At 39.4% G+C, this 18371-nt stretch overlaps 1 protein-coding gene across 4 annotated transcripts in view; it reads right to left on the bottom strand.

Annotated features, from left to right (window-relative positions):
- CLSTN2 (calsyntenin 2) overlaps positions 1-18371 on the bottom strand; it is a 298945-nt gene that overhangs the window by 136793 nt on the left and 143781 nt on the right. Inside the window, exon 1 of one of the 4 annotated variants that reach the window (XM_085069684.1) lies at positions 5883-6107. The exons of 2 other annotated variants lie outside the window; for them this stretch is intronic. In XM_085069684.1, coding sequence (XP_084925810.1) covers positions 5883-5958 — 76 coding nt within the window. In that variant the 5' untranslated portion in view covers positions 5959-6107. Of the gene's footprint in view, positions 1-3442; positions 3489-5882; positions 6108-18371 lie in introns of those variants that run through there. One more of the 4 variants, XM_085069685.1, reaches the window with a different exon arrangement.

Consider the following 18371-nt stretch of genomic DNA (forward strand, 5'->3'; position numbering starts at 1 on the left):
TTATTAATGCAATATTATTAAAATCAATAAGGTTAAAAATGTATAGATAAATAATACCTCTTACACTGCTTCCTGATATTAGGACTGTACTTTTAGCAGAGAAATGTATTAAAAGGGGTAAGTTACAAATAAAATGAATCATCTTAATTGTTCAGTTACATATTCCATTAGGACTCCACAAAGGACACTTATGTACAGCTGAATTAAGCCTAAAATTCTATTCTGTTTTAACCTTCTTATTTTTCAAGGTGAATTTTTTCCTTGAAGTGGTGCCAGGGTTAATTTACAGAACAGCACTCAGAGAGAGACACTCACCCCCTAAAAAACCCCAGACATTTGCTGCCACACCTGTTGTGTTCAAATTCTTCACAGCTCCTGCAACCACCACCATAATTACCATTTTTGCACATTATAAAGGTAAAAAATTGCCAATAAGTATGTTGTAAAAATTTGGCAGCTTCAGATATCTTGTTGCTTTTTTTCCCTCTTGCTAAAGATTCCAACTTTTATTCTTCCCCAGCTCAAATTCTGTATTTGCTTGTAGCAATCTGTTATCCTTTCACTGCCTTTTATTGAGTTTTACCTCACACTCCAGGCAATTTGCTGGATTTGTGGCTGCACCTGCAGGGCTCCTCCATCCCTCTCTCTGGGATATCGTGTCCACCCTGACTCCACCGATCCCATGGCAGGGGAGTCAAGAGCTCACCTGCTGCCACAGCCAAGCACCTGGAGGGCTTTTTGGCAATCAGTCACTTGATAATCCACATGCTGAGCTGTTTGTACTCAGGTTTCTCGGAGGAAGCCTTTGGGCTGCTTTTGAAACATCATCCCTCCAAGCACTGCTGAAGCTTTTAAATCTCCCTAATTGCCAACTGACAACATGCAAATATTTTCTTCCTATTTTCTTCACCAACCTTCCTGATGCTGTGGCTGGGGGAGAGGAAAGCCTACTCTGTTCCAAGTCCTCCTCCAGCTTGTCTCACAAATCCCACACAGAAGGGATTCTCCCAGGGAACAGCAGCCAGAGGGAGCCCAAGGTGATTGCTGCCAGGTTTACTCGTGTTTACAAAAGTTTTTAAGGCGCACTTGGTTGATTTTAACCAGAGGAAATTGATGCCACAGGTAAAACCGAGTGCTGCTTAGCAGAGCTTGCTCAGCCCATGGCAGAGTGCCCAGAGCACAGGCTCCCAGCTGGAAGGGGAGCTGCTCAAGGAGATGATGAGGGTTTGGGATGGAGCACCTCAGACACACACTGCGCTGTCCTGGGCAGTGGCACAGCAACATGCCACACTCTCCCACATGCCTGACACTCAGCTCCTTCTATTTTCTTCATAAGGAAACTCACAAAGGCTAAAATTTTGTGACATTTTTGAAGGATCCTGGGATGGCTCTAACTTCAGCCATGCTACATCTTGAGAAAAACCCCAATGAGCTCCTGTGGTACTGCTTGTCTGCAGACTGCACAGGGAAACCCTGCACTAGACACACTCAATTTGAATTAACACATACATTTTCTGTTCAGCACCACGGGCTGCAAAATTCCTAGCGTTGAGAAAAAACCTAGAAGCAGTTGTCAGATTATTCAGAGGATGTAGCGGAGCATGTCTTTTATATTTATTCTGCATAAACCTCCACAGACATAGCAGGCCATCACATTCCAGCAAAAATATCTCAGTACAAACAAGATTGAAACAAATAGTCAAAAGGAACATCAAAGAGCAAAGCAGCAAGAGTTTGCTCTTCTAAAGTTATCAGTTTTCATTACTGAAGGAGAGAGATGAGAGACAGAAGAGGAAATGCCAGATGCAGTCATGTACACCACGAACTGCAAGCTATGGGTGTGGGAATGTAAGATGGCCAACAAATGCTGCAGTTAGCAGAGAGACAAAGACTGTTGACTGAAATAGTAAATTTCTGTCTATTTTCACATTAAATGTTGGTATTTACTCACGCTTACCACTACAGGTGGTTACAGGTTTATTCTAAAAAAACCCAAAACAAAAATCCACCTCCCCCAGCACATGTTCAACTGTTCAGATTGGGAAATGGATTTACCTGAACTTCAGTTCAGTGTTGATCAAAAAAGGCTTCACACAATGAACAAAGAAATGAACTTCCCTGCTTTGAATTTCGTTGGTGAACAATAACACAACCAAGGTCCAAAGCTGTCAATCAGTTCTTCACAAACAATTACACCATCCCATGAAGTCAACACATCCCTTCACTGTGAGCACAAGAATTATCCCAGAGCACTCCAGGGTACCTTCTCATCTAGTGCAATATAATTATTTTAACATTAATTTTGTTACACATTATTAGTACTGCGAGAGCACCAAAATTAGAGTCATGTGAAGCCACAGAGAGAATTTCTCCTGGTAGATATAAAAGCCAAATTTTCCAGCACTCATAATAGGCCTCTGGTTCAACATGCCAGTGTGGAAACTCCAGCCTCATATGCCCCCTGCAGAGCTGAATCTCTGCTTCTGTTGTTGCCTAAGTCAACATACTAAATGGTCTGCAAATTGCATTCAAAATTTTATGATCATTTTAAACAGTTCTCCCTCCTCCTTCCATTAAAGATGAAAGTATTTAAAATCTACCACACAGCTCTTCTCCTTAAACCATGTTCATCTATAACCTAGGGCTGGCAAGATGAAGAAAAGCCTGCAGAAAGTGCAAAGTTATGACACATTTCCCTGGGAAGCCATTTAAAGGTTCAAATATAGCACTTCATCCATTTTAATAACAGCTTTAGGAAATTGAAGTAAAAGTGAAAAAACCCTGTGCAACTTTTAAAATTGAACTCTCTCATAACCTACAAAACACTACTATGAAACAGCTGTGCTGCTTTTTCCAAGAACCACTCCCTTTCTCCCTTTTCAGCAACCTAAATAAAACCAAAAATAAGGATGAAAAAGAAAATGCAAAACTGGCACACATTAAATCTCCCTCATTTCTACCCTTTGATTCTCTTTGTGCTTAACATATTACTGCTGACTACTTTCTCATCTAAGAGCAGCCTTCTCTTGTCCTTAAAATGACCGTGTAATAATTATGTTAAATTTAAAGCTCCTTGAATTGCAATGATAGGTTTGCTTGTACGTTCACAGTACTGCTAAAATAAACTAGCAAGCCTGACTTTTTCCTGATATTTAACGAGGAGACAATCTACTAAGAGAGCAGATTAAAAGAAAGGCTCAAGGGAGATGCTGAGGGCAAGCACTCATGCTGAGCTTTTCCTTCAGACAAGACTGATAAACTCTGGGGCCACAAAAGTGGAGAGGGAAGCACTGAGCTCTTGGCTGTGCAAATGGAGCCAGAGAGCCCCTGGGCACCGTGCTGTGGCCAACTCTCACCCCACACTCAGTCCTGGGGCTGCTCCTCCCTATGCTCCCAACTGTCCCAAGGAAGAGAAGGCTAGAAAATAACCATGAGGACTCACCCAAGGTGCTGCAGAGCAGTCCAGTTTCATGAGGTTCCCCACACGTTGTGCGGCAGGAAAGCTCTATCCCACCAAGGAGGGGATTTATTACCCACAGGAGCCCCAGCTGGGGGCAATTGGCTAATTAGTTAACTGCCAATCACAGCAGCCCTACCTTGGGCATTTGGCTAATTGGTGAATTGGCAGCAGCTGGCACTGCCCAGTCACACCTGGAGCAGAGCCTGCAGAGCCAAGGGCTGGTGTGGCACAGGTATTTCCACTGCAGACACAGGTGAATCCCAGAACACCTAGTAACAGCCCAGCCCAGAAAAGAGGGGAGAGGAAAGACTGAGAAAACCAGTCCATTCAATTAGCACAAACCTCCTGTTTGCTTCGTTTGCCACATCTGTGCTTTACAGCAAAGCCACCGTGAGGGTTCTTCAGGTAACAAAGCTGAAGTTGGTGGCATTTCCAAGTGGGCAGGTGGTTAAACATCTTTTTTTTCCCCAAAGGAATAGGAACTAAGAATTGAGTATGTACATTTTGCAATACCCATCATGTCTGAAAGCATGGAATGGGAGGCTGGAAGTGCCTTAAGAGCTGTAGGCTGTGCACAATGTAAGCAATGCAGTCCATGCCCAATTGCACCAGCACCATGCTGGCTCTGAGGGCCAATCCCCAAAAACAACCTGCTCTGGGCACTCTGGGCTGCAGCAGCTTCTGAAAAGATCCCAGGTGCTGTCATGCAAATGTAAGATAAAGATTTTTTAACTGATTTATATTTCTGTTTGGATGAGCCAAGCAGAATGGCTGCATTCACTTCAGAATTACACCAGAACTGCAGACGTGGCTTGAGCCCTGTGCAACAAAGGGATTTTGCAATAGGGAGGTCAGTGCAGTCTGTGGATGGGCAGGTTCTCCAACTCTTAAGTCAGAATGATTTTATATATTTCTACAAACACTTAACAGCTCACTGGAAGATTAAATTAATTTCTTACTCCTCAAATATCCATGTGTCACATACCTTTTGTCTACTCTGAAGAGAGCCAAGTATACTTTACAGCTTCCAGACAAGACATACACTGAGATATTTATTTAATTTTTAGAACTGCAGTGAGTAAACATAAATTATTTTATTCAGGTTTCTTCAAAAAGAAGCCTGACTATTCTAAATGGTCTTTGTGGGTTTAGTGTTTTTAAACTTTTACACCTCAGTGGAATTTGGTGTATGAGAGGAAAAAGCCCTGCAAGGTGGACCCAGCTGGAATCAATTCACATTGTCACAGCAACACTTTGGCTAAATGTGACAAACAGGTGAGCAGTGGGGCACTTCTAAGGGGGGTCAGCTGGCTGGCCAAGGCAGTTGCTCTGTAAATGATCCTACAGATGTGGATGTCATTCTTTTTTCATTTATTCTTCCCGGGTTCTTGCCCTTTTGCACACAGACTAAGTGCAATTTTGTTGCTGTGTTTGGGCACAGAGCAGTTCTGCAGTGCTTCTCAACAAACTCCTCTCAGCATTTCCCAGCTTCCATACAGTTATGATTGCCCCTGTGAGCAGGAGGGAATCTCAGATATGTTCATGGGCTTATCTGTAGGGAACTAGGGGGCATTTGCAGGAAAGGCTCTCCAGTGGCTAAAGCAATACCCACAGATTTGTTCCCACTTGCACAGCCTTCCTTACTGTGGCAGTCTGAATGCAGCCAAAGGAAAAGCAGGAATGACAATTCAAACTTTTTTTTTTTTTTTTTACACCACAGCCCTAAAATATTCTCCCTCCTGCTTTACAAACCTGTGGTTTTATACAGAGAGCAGTTTTGTTCAGATGCAATGTCTACCTTTCACTGCAGCTCTAGCTCTAATGATGGTTTAAAGGAAAGTGGGTAAATGCTTGCCTTTGCATTCATTGAGTACACTGGCTAACAGAATTCAGTTTGAATACCAAGTTAAATCAAAAAACATCTCTAAAATATACATGGTGTCCTTCAGATGACAAAGCAGTGCAGAAAGGCAGCAATTCCCAATGAATTGCCTATAAAGCAGACAGTTCTGGCACGTATGAAGGAACAAGGCCTCGGTCTCTGATGGAGCTTAATTTGCTTTTGCTTACTGCTAACTCAATTTCATAGGAATGATTTATCCTATGCTCAGAAATGTTCTGTTGAGAAAAAAAACGATGCCTTTTGGCATTTGAAAACACCAGAATACCTCATATATACAGATAGTCCTTCCTCACAATTCTTTATGCAAAGATAGATAACTCTTTCCTATGCAGTGAGATAAAGGCAGGTGCCTTTTCACAAGATAGAAAAACTCCCTTTTGCACCTGCCTTAATTCAGACATGGAATCACAGAATAGCTGACAGGACTGCTAACAGTCTCTTTAAAATATGACTTGTTCCATCAGTGATCCCATCAGTGATTGTCAGGTGCTCAGGGTCAGAGCAAGATGAAGAGCTTACCTCCCACACCAGCAGCTCCTTGGCACACGGGACAGTGCTCAAGCAGAACCTCAGTGCTGCAGTTTAACCTGGCCATTTAACATGAAAAGTGAAGCGATTCTTTGCTGACAGTCATTATTTCCATGTGTTGTGGAAGATACAGAATGCTCTGGTTCTCAGCTGGAATAAATAATTGCTCCTCCGCCTGGATTTCCCTGGGCTGGTGGCAGCACTGCAGGAGCTGTGTGTCACAGCATTCCATGCTCCCTGCACACAGGGGGCTCTGAGCTCTGCCTCCCTGAGGCACATTGGCCTGTGGAGGATCAGCCAGAGCGTGGCTGTGGCAGAGTTGTGACAGAACTTCCAAAGGGAAATCACCAGAATGATTGGGCAGCAATTCATCAATGCTGAGCTGCTAACACAGTGCTGCTGTGACTGCAGCGCTCAGTGCAGCTCTGAATCAGGGCTGTATCCCCACCTTGGGTTAATAAACAACACACACACTCCCAATACACGTGGAAAAGCTGATAGGAGGAAATATTGATTTTATTGTAACCCTTGCTCCAAGTCATTTAGTGAGGAATAATGCTGTGCTGAACACATGCCCCAAACTCTGCCTTTCCAGGTTCCACCTGTCTAAATTAATGTCCTGGGCACTGTGACAGCTACACAGCTTAGCTCAGGCCATGCAAATACACTTCACTCATTCAGGATTCTCCACAGCTCTTTGCTTGAGGGCTTTCCCCCTTCTGTGTTTTGTAGAGGAAAGAAAACACAAGTATCATGGGGCACTGTGTGATGTAGGATTTTGCTGTACCTAAAGATTCTTGCCTTTTCATGAGCTTAGAACCCAAAATATTGAGTTGTATATATAATAATATAATAATATAATTGTCATTATTTTAATTTGGTTGAAGCAACCAAACTCAGACCTTTAAAGTGAAAAGTGGATGGGGGAAATAAACCCTATTCCTCAAATCTGTTTCCAGGAGAGATGGTAGAGAAGCTAAAAAGTCACTTCAAAAGCTCCAGCCCACCTTCCGTAGCATTTGTTAAACTTGATTCTGTCCTATGATCAATTAGAGGAACGTTTCAGCTTGATGCCTGTTGAACATGGTTTTGTAGAAACATCACTGTAAACACAAAGGCTGAAACTTCCAAAGCCATACAGAAACCTGGACTGAATATTTTAAAGCTGCTTACTGTCCCTCAGGGCAAAATTCTTTCAGGAAGACAACAGGAGTTTTAATGCACTTAACTGCCTCTGGCTATGTTACTACTTCTTCAAATTCAAATGGTGTAATTTCATTTAAACCTCTAAGATTTTGTGATTTCTGGCCTAAGATGGTCATACTGACAATGACTTCATTTTTCTGTGGTCAGTTTACAAATCACGACAAGAAACATAACCTGAAATGGCACAAACACTAAAATCTTCAGTAGTCCTATTTATATTGAGTAGCTTAATTGACCTTTTTATCATGCATTAAATGTAATACATATTTCATATTATTATTTCTAGTAAAAAGTTTCAGGAAATGAAAGCAGATATCTGCATTTTTAATGACACTAATGTGCATTTCAGTTCTGCCTGTCAGTGCACAATTAATTCAAAAGGGTCTACTAGAAGATACAAATAATAATCAAAAGACCAACAAGGTGATACCTTAAATAAAGGCAGATAAACCATAATTTGGTTAATTGGACTGCCTATTTAGGCAGAAAACTTGTCTTTTCCCTGGCCTATGCCTTTATAAAACTGCTAGAGATCCCTCTGAAGAGCAAGCACAGAATGAGGGGGTAAAGATGCTTGGAAATGAATCTCTTCGGGAGTTATAAGAAAATAACACAGGAAGCAGGAGATGTTGAGAGGCCTGGATATGTAGACTTGTGTTTTCTCAGCCACTGATTCTGCTTGGTTTGTACCTGTGCATCAGTTATGCTCATTTTTGAAAAAGATGGTGTTTAAGGCAATTTGGCTGTTTGCCACAGGCTCAGGGAGGCCTTAGTGACTGATGTTGTGATTTCCTGGGTTGTTACCTGGGAAACAGCGATGCAGCCTGGAAATTATGATGTTCCTGTGGTTTGTCTTAGAAGAGAAGTAGCATAGCCCAAACTTGAGAAAATATATCTAAGTCTTCTAAATCCACTGTTCCTACAGTCCACTGCCATTTGTCACTGAGAGGGGTGTAGGACCATGGGGACAGTGTTCTGTAATCCAAATATCTTTAGGATATTATGTTAAAAGACCTTTTACAAGGGAAAAAAGGAGAGAGGGAAACAGTTGGTCATATCAGATTTTATAAAACCTTTTCTCATTCCATCTCCTTGTTACTCTATTAAAGGAATTTATCATTGTTATTATTATTTGTGGGGCAGGGCTGTACTTCAGCCAGTTTCCTACAGTGTATTTCAGGCATGTTCACTGGGATGTTAGAAAACACTGAATGGTCATCCTGAAAATCTGTTCCATGTGAAAGATTTTAACTGGTGCCAGTTAAACCAAAACTCCAGCTCCTCCATGAGAACAGTGCAACCTGCCACTGCATAGAAACAAAAGGGAATTTACATTCAGGTCCTAATTCATGGTCTACTTGAAAGCCTTCTGGCAGCCTAAAAACTTGTCAGAGTATTAATACCTCCTAAATGGCCTCACTGCTGAAGTTCCTGCATTTTCTGTTATTCTTCTTTGCTTTCAGCTCATGTCCTCTTGTAAATGTCAGCCTCAACAAGAGCACAGCAGTGTAATACTCAATGAGATCTTTATCAATAAAAACAAAAGAAAAAAATCCTTCATATCAACAACAACAAAAAAAGGGAAGATGGTGGTTTTCACAACTCTAATTAGAATGGTATCAATGCTTTATCTCTTCCCTCTATAATTTTCACTTCACCATTTTATTGCATCTTTCTATTTTCTGCTTGATTTTTTCTCCTAATTAAATTTATTTTCTGTTTTATCTTTCAGTTACATCTATAATTTACAATCTCTCATTTCAGAAGCACAATTTCTTTGCCTCTCTCTATTCTCTTCTGGCAGGTTTAGTATTAGAAATCATAAGAAAAGGGGAAGGAATATAATGACAATATCAGGCAGATGATTTATCATGAAGATTATAGGCTAATAGGCCATGTCAAAACCTGTAAGAAAATGTATGAAACACTCTGTGTGTTTTACTGAGCTCCAAATGTTACATTAGAAAAATTATGACAGGTGATAATTGACAATATTAGTATGGTGATAAAACTAACTGGAAATAGGATGACAGTGTCCTTAAAGGTTACACTCTGAAAACCAGGATTCAGACAGAAAATAGCCTGAGCTACCTGAGACTCGCAGTCAATGAGTCCAGTTTTCTTTTTTATTATTTTATTTTACTCTATCCTCTGTATTCAATGCAAAATAGGACAGGAAAAACATACAAGTTAGCCTTCAGTGTGAAATCTTTCAGTCTCTCTAATGGTACAGGGAGCTGCCAGCAGAAGCCTGTCTGAAAGATGTTCCTATGAGGGAAAATCTCCTGTAATGCTTCAAACAGAGCTGAACCAGCCAATATCTCCAAGTCTCCTGCAATGGATTTTAAGTGGGATACAGAAACCTTTTATCCCTGAATATCATATTGCAGGTGTTTGGCCTTCATCCCTTGATTTTTCTGGTAATTCCTAATAAAGGATTATCCAGTCTGTAAACCCAGCTATAAATGAACACTGAATGTGTGAGCAGCTGGAGAGCTTTTCAGTGGCTTTATTTAAAGATAATTTTGTCTCCACAAAAGGAGAGGAATGGGGCATCCAGGCAGAGTTATTGCCATCTACATGAAGGATGCCACGTTCTGCTTCTTCATTTCTCTGAAGCACAAACTAATAGTTCTACCAAAGGAGTTTGACTGTGTAGAGGAACATCTCCCAAGCTCTAAAGCACCAGGTTAATAACTCCAGCTCATCTTTCTAACACCAGATTCTGAGCTTTACCACTGTGATATTTATCAGAGCCCTGGGAAGAGAACAGAGGAAGTTTCTCTTCCTCCTTCTGCAGCACAGAACAATATTTTGCTAAGGTCACACAGAAGTCTCTCACCTGAACCCCAAGATCCAGTGCAGGAGCCCCAAAAGCTGCTGGCACTAAGTGCCTTTTGCATGCCCCACGAGAAGGAGAGCTCCCCAAGCACAGCAATGCTCAGTTGGACACCATTGTCCCCAACACAGGCACAGCAATGACATAACAGAACCTCCAAACTCAGTCTGTGTCTTCAGCGTCAGTCTCTGTATCATGCCAAAATATCCTGAGCTCACAGAAATGGCACCTGGATGAACCCTAGGCAGGATTTTTTCAGAGGAAAAGAAACAAACCTATTATAACCATTAATGGTGCTCTGAAAACCACACAGATGGGGGAAGTTACATGAACATGAACACAGATGGGGGAAGTTACAATTAATTTCATTTTCAACTATCTTAAAAATAATTAACATAAAATAGAATATCATACAACGCAGAAACATAACTCTAAAATGTCTCCACTCAATAAAGAAAGGCTGATATGCCTCATTTTTCTAAAGCACAGTAGTTCATCCTTTTTGCTGCTTTAATATCAAGTATTGTTATTCTATCATTCAGTGCCCACTGCCCAGCCTAACGTAAAGTCATGAAGTCTAAAAATAAGGCAGAACCCATCAATCTTCTCACTTCTATTTTTATTCATTTTTGAATTTAAAATGAATTAAATACTCATATTAATTTAATGATCTCATAAAAGGGAATTTAATTCTTTTTTCCAAATTAATTAAACCCTACTGAACTCATCTGCTGCCACATCAGCAAGGCTTCAAAAATTCATAAAAGCAGCTGACAGTCCTTGTAAACAATAGCTGTTCCTCATAAGACCACATTAAGCTCTCTATTCAGTGAATTAAGGAGCATAAAATAATTTTAATGACAAAAGTTAATATTTAAACAGAATTACCATACCAGCATTTTCTCTACCAGTGGACTCTCTCACTGAGCTTGCTTCTGTTCTTACAATCTGTCCAGCAAATTAAAAGGAGGATCCTGACATTCAAGAGATGTGATATTAAAATATTTGGCTTAGCAGATATGAAGAATGCAGTAAAAAATAGATTACAAAGAATTAGGTCTCAATAGTTGTTACAATATGGTATTCTAATGATAAAATGAATTATAGATAAACAGAATATATAACAATCAATCTCTGTCATTTATTCTTTAAAAAGGTATTTTAAAACTGGGTATTCATTGAATAAACAGCTTTGATGAAGAAGGAACAGCTAAATCAAGCACTAGGGCTGGCTGCATTTAATTTTGGTAACATTGTAAAGTATGTGTGTATGGAAATGTTTATATTAATGTACCCACTCTCTGCAGAAAGGTCATTAGAACAGAAATGTCAGGCAATATATGGAAGTGCAGCTACTGTGGTGTGTGGGATGTCTGTTATCTGCTGCAATGCTTGCCAAGGCCAAACACCATTTGGCCATCATCCCTCTGCATCCATAGAGAAACCCCAGGACTTATGTGTTTAGCAGTGGTAAGAAGAGCACAAATAAAAAGGCAACCCCTAAATTCAGGAGTTTAAAAATGGCAAAACTACAGACAAAGCAAATAAGCTTTATTTATTGGAATAAAAAAAATCTGTGAAAAACAATTACTACAATTTTTAAATACTAAGGACTCACTACACTCTTGCCATGTTATGAATCCTACAGCACTTAATGGTTCTGAAGCACTTCTCATCAGGGAGCTGGGAGTCATCAGAATCTCATTACTCAACCAGTCAGCATCCTGATTGCTATCATCCAACAATTTACTAAATCAGATATGAACATTCAGTGAACCACTATCATATAAGTGAGAGCCCTCAGGGGGAAGTATCCTTGCTATTTACTATAGACAGAAGAAATGCTGTTCTTTTTTTTTCCCCTTGTATAAAATATGTAAAGGTTTCTGAGTCAGGGATTTATAATGCATTATAATTTATAAGCAACTGGGCTGGCTAGCAGCTGTCAGAAAGATTAGACACTTGCATAATCATAGTGAAAATCTAATCAAGTCCTCAACTAGTATCAATTAATTCCAGGAAGAGTTAAGAAAAATGTGAATGTTAGCGGAAAAATATATATCTAAAGAATAAGACAACATAAAGAATAGAAAATAGAACATAAAGAAAGGTATTATTTACCTTTCATAAGAATTACTTTAGCTCCAGTTAAGAGGTAATTAGATGTATGAATAATGCACACCTATTAAAGTCATGCTAACAAAGCTTGAGACTGTGATATTTAGCTACAGCCAATGAAAGGGTCAGGAAATAGCCACAATGTCCTGAATGGGTTCTGAACCTGGACCTCATTTGGGTCAGAATCTGAAAGTTTGTGCCCCAGGGAGTGGTTCACAGGCTCCTCACAGCCCCAGGGAATTCCCTGCTGTCCTTACTCTGCAAGCTCTGGTTCGCTGAGCTTTGGTTTGAATATGACTCAGTTTTTTACCCAACTGTATTAGTTCTTGAATTGCTCAGTATTTTGCTTCCTAAAGCAGCTCAGTGCAACATCACCCAGCCCTTATTCATCACTCTAGCTGTGCATTTCTCCCCCTGGGTCATCCACCACCACTCACACATGTTCTGGCTCTTAGGGAAACACAGACCTAAAGCAAACACACCATATCATCCACAAACTCATTCTAATCTATGGCAGTAATGCAAACCACATTCTCTAGAGTCCAGATAAATATAAGAGATTCCAGAGCTGCCAGGTGCTCATTGCCATCTTAAGGCATCCCTGTTACAAAACCTATAGCCTTTTGCCTTATTACTCCCCATCATAATCCATGCAGTGCAGCTATTTGTGATCCTGGCAGGATCTGTGTGAACCTTGCTCTGCTCCTCACCAAGCCTCAGCACACACTCAGAAGGAATCAGCCTCCTCTACTTGGAGCACAGGCATTTCAACAACTCACAGAAATTTGGTTTATGTCTTGAAAAAACAAACCCTCAGCCCTCAACAGCCACCAGTTTTCCAAAGAGCTGATTGAAATGCAAACTGATACTGTGAGAAAGATCAAAATTTCCATGTATCTGTGGCTGGACACTTCCTGCATCTCCCTGCCAGTGGCTCATTTCCTGAAAAATTCTGCTTCTCAGAGCAGGAGCTGGAAATGCAATCTGTTTTGTCATCAAATGATGGACACTTTGGTGACCAGGGCAAGAGATACCTATACTGCAATCCCTGCTCAAAGTAAGAGAGAAATATAAGAGTAAATTGGAATTCAGGTGGACATATGAATGCCCTGATGTCAGGATGAGTTCTTTGCTATTGGCAGAAACTCTTGCATTTACATGGAGCATCATTCTTTATTGAACAAAAAGGAAAGGAAAAGAAGGCTTTGCAGAATAAATGCCAATCATGAATTGTCAGCCTGAGGTGCTCACATTCAGTGCCATAACCCAGTGCCTCCTTTGCCAGAGAACTGTGTCCTTCTGTCCCTCAGAAAAAACACATCCTGAGCACATGTGGAGACCCAGTGGACCAGCAGCAAATACAACACCTTTCAAATAGGATATCAAGCTGTTGTCACACTGGAAGGCCTAAAAATAAAGACATTTAAAGATTCTGACACTTGAAAAATAAGCCTGGTGAAGTTACACAGGGCACTAAGAGCACACCATGCCAAAGATTTCTATTGCCAGGAGCCTCTCTCTGAATACTGATAAATTCCAGACCTTTCTCATCTTTAAAGACCTCAACAGATTTCACTGACTATACCTGAGAGCGATCTAAGGTTCCAGAGAAAACTGTATCTCCGTCAACAGTCAAGAATTTGGGGGCACAGCTGGGCTTTCCCCTTGCACACAGAGTACTCACCAGCCATAGTTTCAATATCAGGGAATTAAGAGTAAAATACCTGTAAGCACAATATTTACTTCTGGAAAACCTAAACAAAACTTAATGTTCAAGGCACACACTATGTTACCGAACATGCTTATGGTGGTTAAGAGATTTTAACTTCTAATTTGCACAGAAAAAGACTGATGTAGCTTTTCTTTCCTATTTACTTGTCTATTTCATTAAAGTATTCAGGGCAGTTTGTCTTCAAAACATGAGCTCCTCAAAATGAGAGATTAACAGCTCATCTTACAGAGTGACAAAACAGGACAAACACAACAAACAAAAGACAGTTACATTAAAATTAGATTGCCCACGAAAGAAAAACAATGCAGGTGGAAATATTAATGACCTTTTATAAACTTCTTAAACAGAAGAATAGTATCCATCCTAAGGACAATGAGATGCTAAAATATCCAAACAGTCTCTCTTAATGCTTTAAATTTTTGTTTGTGTATCATCTGAGAAACTGGAAACAAAACTGAGAGAGGATGCAGTATTTACATTTTTTTTATAGTTTCTTGTGATGTACTGACAAGAGTTTTCCATTAAAAAAAAAACTTGTTTAAACAGTGAGATTTCAAACTGCTATTTCTATTCTTGACATGGAAATTGCATTACTTGACACCACACTGGAGACTTCCTGCCACATAATTTTAACCCTTTAATAGGCTGGATGTCAAATCCTTTATAAAACAACCAGAAGCAGGCTGGAAGGGCTAATAAGCAACTATTTACTCCAACTGGATCTCTAAGCAAATATATATATAACTCAAACCTTTTTCTACTTAAAAGTTTCTAATAATCTACTTAAAAGCTCCTAATAATAGAAATGCCAAAAGTTCCTAACTCCTCTAGTCTAACAGTTAATCATCCTTAGTACGTCACAGGATTTGATAAAATAAAAATAGCAATGGATCAGAAATTCTCTTGCTCTGCTGTAATTTCAAAGTACTGCTCTTTGTTCTAGTCCTGGTAAGCAGAGAAGCATATTGCTACCTTCCTCTTATCAACCCTTTCATGTACCTGAAAACTCCTTTGTTCCAGCAGGCCTCTCTCCAAGAGATCAAATAACCCACATTCCTTCTAAGATCCCTTCTTGGGGTCTCTGCCCATGCTTCTGACAAATGTGTGTGTACACAGAAAATAGCTGCTGATAAATAATGGGCACAGCAAGAAGTCAGGAATCCCTGTGTTTACACAAGGAAAGGCATAATAGCTGTAAAATCCAATTATTAAAAGCAGTCTTTTCATGTTTTATCTTCTTTGGGAAAGGTATTTGAAGAGAGTCAAAAGTGAGAAGATTTGATCCTACAAGCCAAACCCCATTTAATTCGCTCAGAGAGCCTTTGAACAGCAGAAAAGGGACTTTTCCTTGGCCTAAGGTCATCTAATCACAGGCAAGGTTGGCAACAGGGAAGGTACAGCAAGTGGAATCAGGGGTTTACATGAGGAGCAGCACAGGCATTTGATCATTTATGATCTTGAAATCAGAGTTAATTTGCAGGCACATGTAAGTTAGTCGAGAGTTGTATGGCAAGGATGAGCAATGTTAGCCCTGAGAGTCAAGTCCAATGTGAATTCCAACAGGAGGCTTGTGCCTCCAGCTCGTGTTCTGTACACTCCTCTCCATGAAATTCCTGCTGATTAAATGAGATTGAGGGAATCAGGAATGCTTGAGTGGTCAGATTTGCTTGTCTTTAAAAAACTATTTCCCTGGTTACAAATATCAGTGTGCTCTGATTTATTGTCTTGGGACATGTCAGTATTTCAGCCAAGTGCCACTACAGAGACACACAACTATGGAGAACCTTTGCCATCTCCAGCAAGGATTTTATTGTGAGAACTATTCATTTCACTAACAGAACTCTTTGTGGGAAGATGTATTCATCAATAACACCTCACAGTGATAACAACCCTCTCACCTGCTTTTGACTTCATTGCTTTTCCACTCCCACAAATTCATTTCAGAGACAAGTTTAAAGGAGGATTTTTATGCATTGGTGTTTGCTCATAACTTAAGCAGCTGAGCAATTCCTAATTTATGTAGCTGTTGGAAAAACATTAACTCTGAAAGAACTGTGTAAAAATGGGAATTGGATTTTATTTTCCAATAACAACAAAGTACCATTTTCAGAGATTACTGTAACTGATTATTTTATAACTGCTCATTTGTGGCCAGCTATGCAATCCTTTGCAACCAGCATATTTTTGAACTACAGCCCTAGATATTTTAGTTCAATATTTTAGACATTTAGACAACAAAAAAAGTACAAAAGGGAACATTTATTTAATACAAAAGGGATAAATTATTTTTGCAGAAGTATAAAAGAGTTCCTTGAGTAAAAGTCTTTTTATTAGGGATAATATAAATTCACCAACAGGAGGTCAAAACCTGCAGGTTTCTAACTAAACTCAGTAACCAAAAAAAATGTTTCTGCATTGCTAAAACATGTCTAGAGTGTATTAATATTACAGCTATCAGTTCTTAAAAGGATGCACAGTTATATACCTTTATTTTGTACTGAAGCACTTAATACTCTGAGAACTGACAAAATGGATTTGTAATCCCTATTACTTTTTGACATCTCATCCATATGGTTTATGTACAAATACTCAATGATATTGATTACTTAATGAAAGCCTTTATGTGAATATTCAGAAATATCCTAGAGTTAAGGACCTCAGCTCTACGTTTCATGAAGATGAATGTGTTTAGCTGTAAATCCATCTGCATTGCTTCACACATTCAATTCATAAAGCTAAAATTATGAACCAATAAAGTCAATAAAATTTGCTATGTCAAATTTATAGCAAGAATGAATACACACATTTAAACACTAATAATTCCTGCAAGCATTTTAAGCAAATAGGTATATAAAGAGCTAATGCTGAGAGCACCTAGAGAACCAAGTTCAAGTAAGTGGAATTCATTTAATTCTCTGTACGCCTGAGAAGGTCAAGGTAAGATTATAGAAAGGTACAAAGTTTATTGGCTGTGTGAATATGTCACTTTAAAACAAAAGAAAAAGAAAAGCAGTATGTTTAAAGAATTCTCCTCAGTACATTTCAAGAAATAAAGAACCTCACCTTGTCAAACCCCTGAAAGGTCTCCAGGTAAAGAACTATGAAGATCTAAACGTAAAAGCAAAGAAATCATCATCTTAAGCTTTGGTATTTTTTAGTTCCAGCAAAGTGATTCCAATCTGTTCTGAACATTTAATTATACATCTACATGAATATTAAAAAAAACCAGAGAGACCAGCCTACAACAAAGTTGAGATATAAAATGTCTGTAATTTCAACTCTCATACTAAAAGGAAAATATGGTAGAGCAAAACTCTGGATGTTTAAAGCTTCTACTCTGTTTTAAGGCTTTTATTATTATACATTATTCACTTATTTCCAGCAGCATTGGACATCTTCAGGATCCTACTCCTTATTTAAACTAAGAATGCTAATCATACTGAATTTTGATTAATGCTTTTCAGGCTTTACTCTGCTGATGGTTGTTTTCCTATGTTGGCATCTTGACAGATATTACCATTCATATTTAAGTAAAATAATTAACTGAACTGATTTTCCTCCCCTCTGGAAGTAATTTTGTTTATGTGCTTGCTCCCCCCAAATCATAGCCATAAATGGAAGCATTCATCAAAAAGATTGGCCACTATGAATTGTAAAATTAAATATTTAGACATCTTCGTAGAATGGATTAAATGTCAACTGTGTCATCTAATATCAGGAAATATCTATTAAAAATACATTTGATAGCAGATATTTTCTCATAACACTAAAAAGCTAGGAAACAAAAAATTCTTAGAGTGTTGCCAAATTGACAACCATGCATAATTCAGCACTCAAATTGAATTTTAATCTTTTCATAATGCTTGGGGAAATATTTTATACTTATGAAAACTAAAGAAGATAAAGAACATTACAAACCAAATAAGTGGTTTTATGCTCAGGCAGAAATGATACAATAGCTAACAGAAATAGGTTATTTGAAGCAGTGAGAGGAATTGGAAGCATCCTGGCCATTACAGATTCATATCCAAGTTCACACGACTGTTGAAGGAAATTAAAAGATATGGTATGAGGAACTCAGGAAACTTCTCATCATAGAAGGGAATAGTGAACCCTTTAAGACTTTAGACAGAGGAAAAGCTGACAGAAGCAGCTGCCCATGAGCAGCCACTGCTGCCCTTTGCTCTGGTGCTCTTTAGATCCCTCCTTAGCACAACTCCCTCCCTGCAAAGGGGTTCTTGCTGCCTCCTCCAGTGCCCAGGGCACCAAATGCTGCTCTCCAGGAAAATCCTGGCTGTCTTGCAGACCCAAGGGCTAAGGGGGTTCTCAGCCTGAGGGCTGTAAGGGAAAATACTTCCAGAATCACTGCCTTTAGGGTTGGTAGAAGGATCACCACCATCAATAAAAAGCAATCAAACAACAATCATGACAGTTGGTGTCAGCACCAAGGAGAACCAACAGAAAGAGCCAGGACAGCATGTCCTTCACACTGTGAATGCACAGGGTTTCTGTAGGGATGTCATAACGATGCTCTTCTGAGAATTACAGCTGCTGATTCTCTGACATGAATCAAACTAGCACAGAA

This window comes from Lichenostomus cassidix, chromosome 9 (assembly GCF_008360975.1).
Source record: "Lichenostomus cassidix isolate B80296 chromosome 9, HeHo_3.0, whole genome shotgun sequence".
NCBI lineage: Eukaryota > Metazoa > Chordata > Aves > Passeriformes > Meliphagidae > Lichenostomus > Lichenostomus cassidix.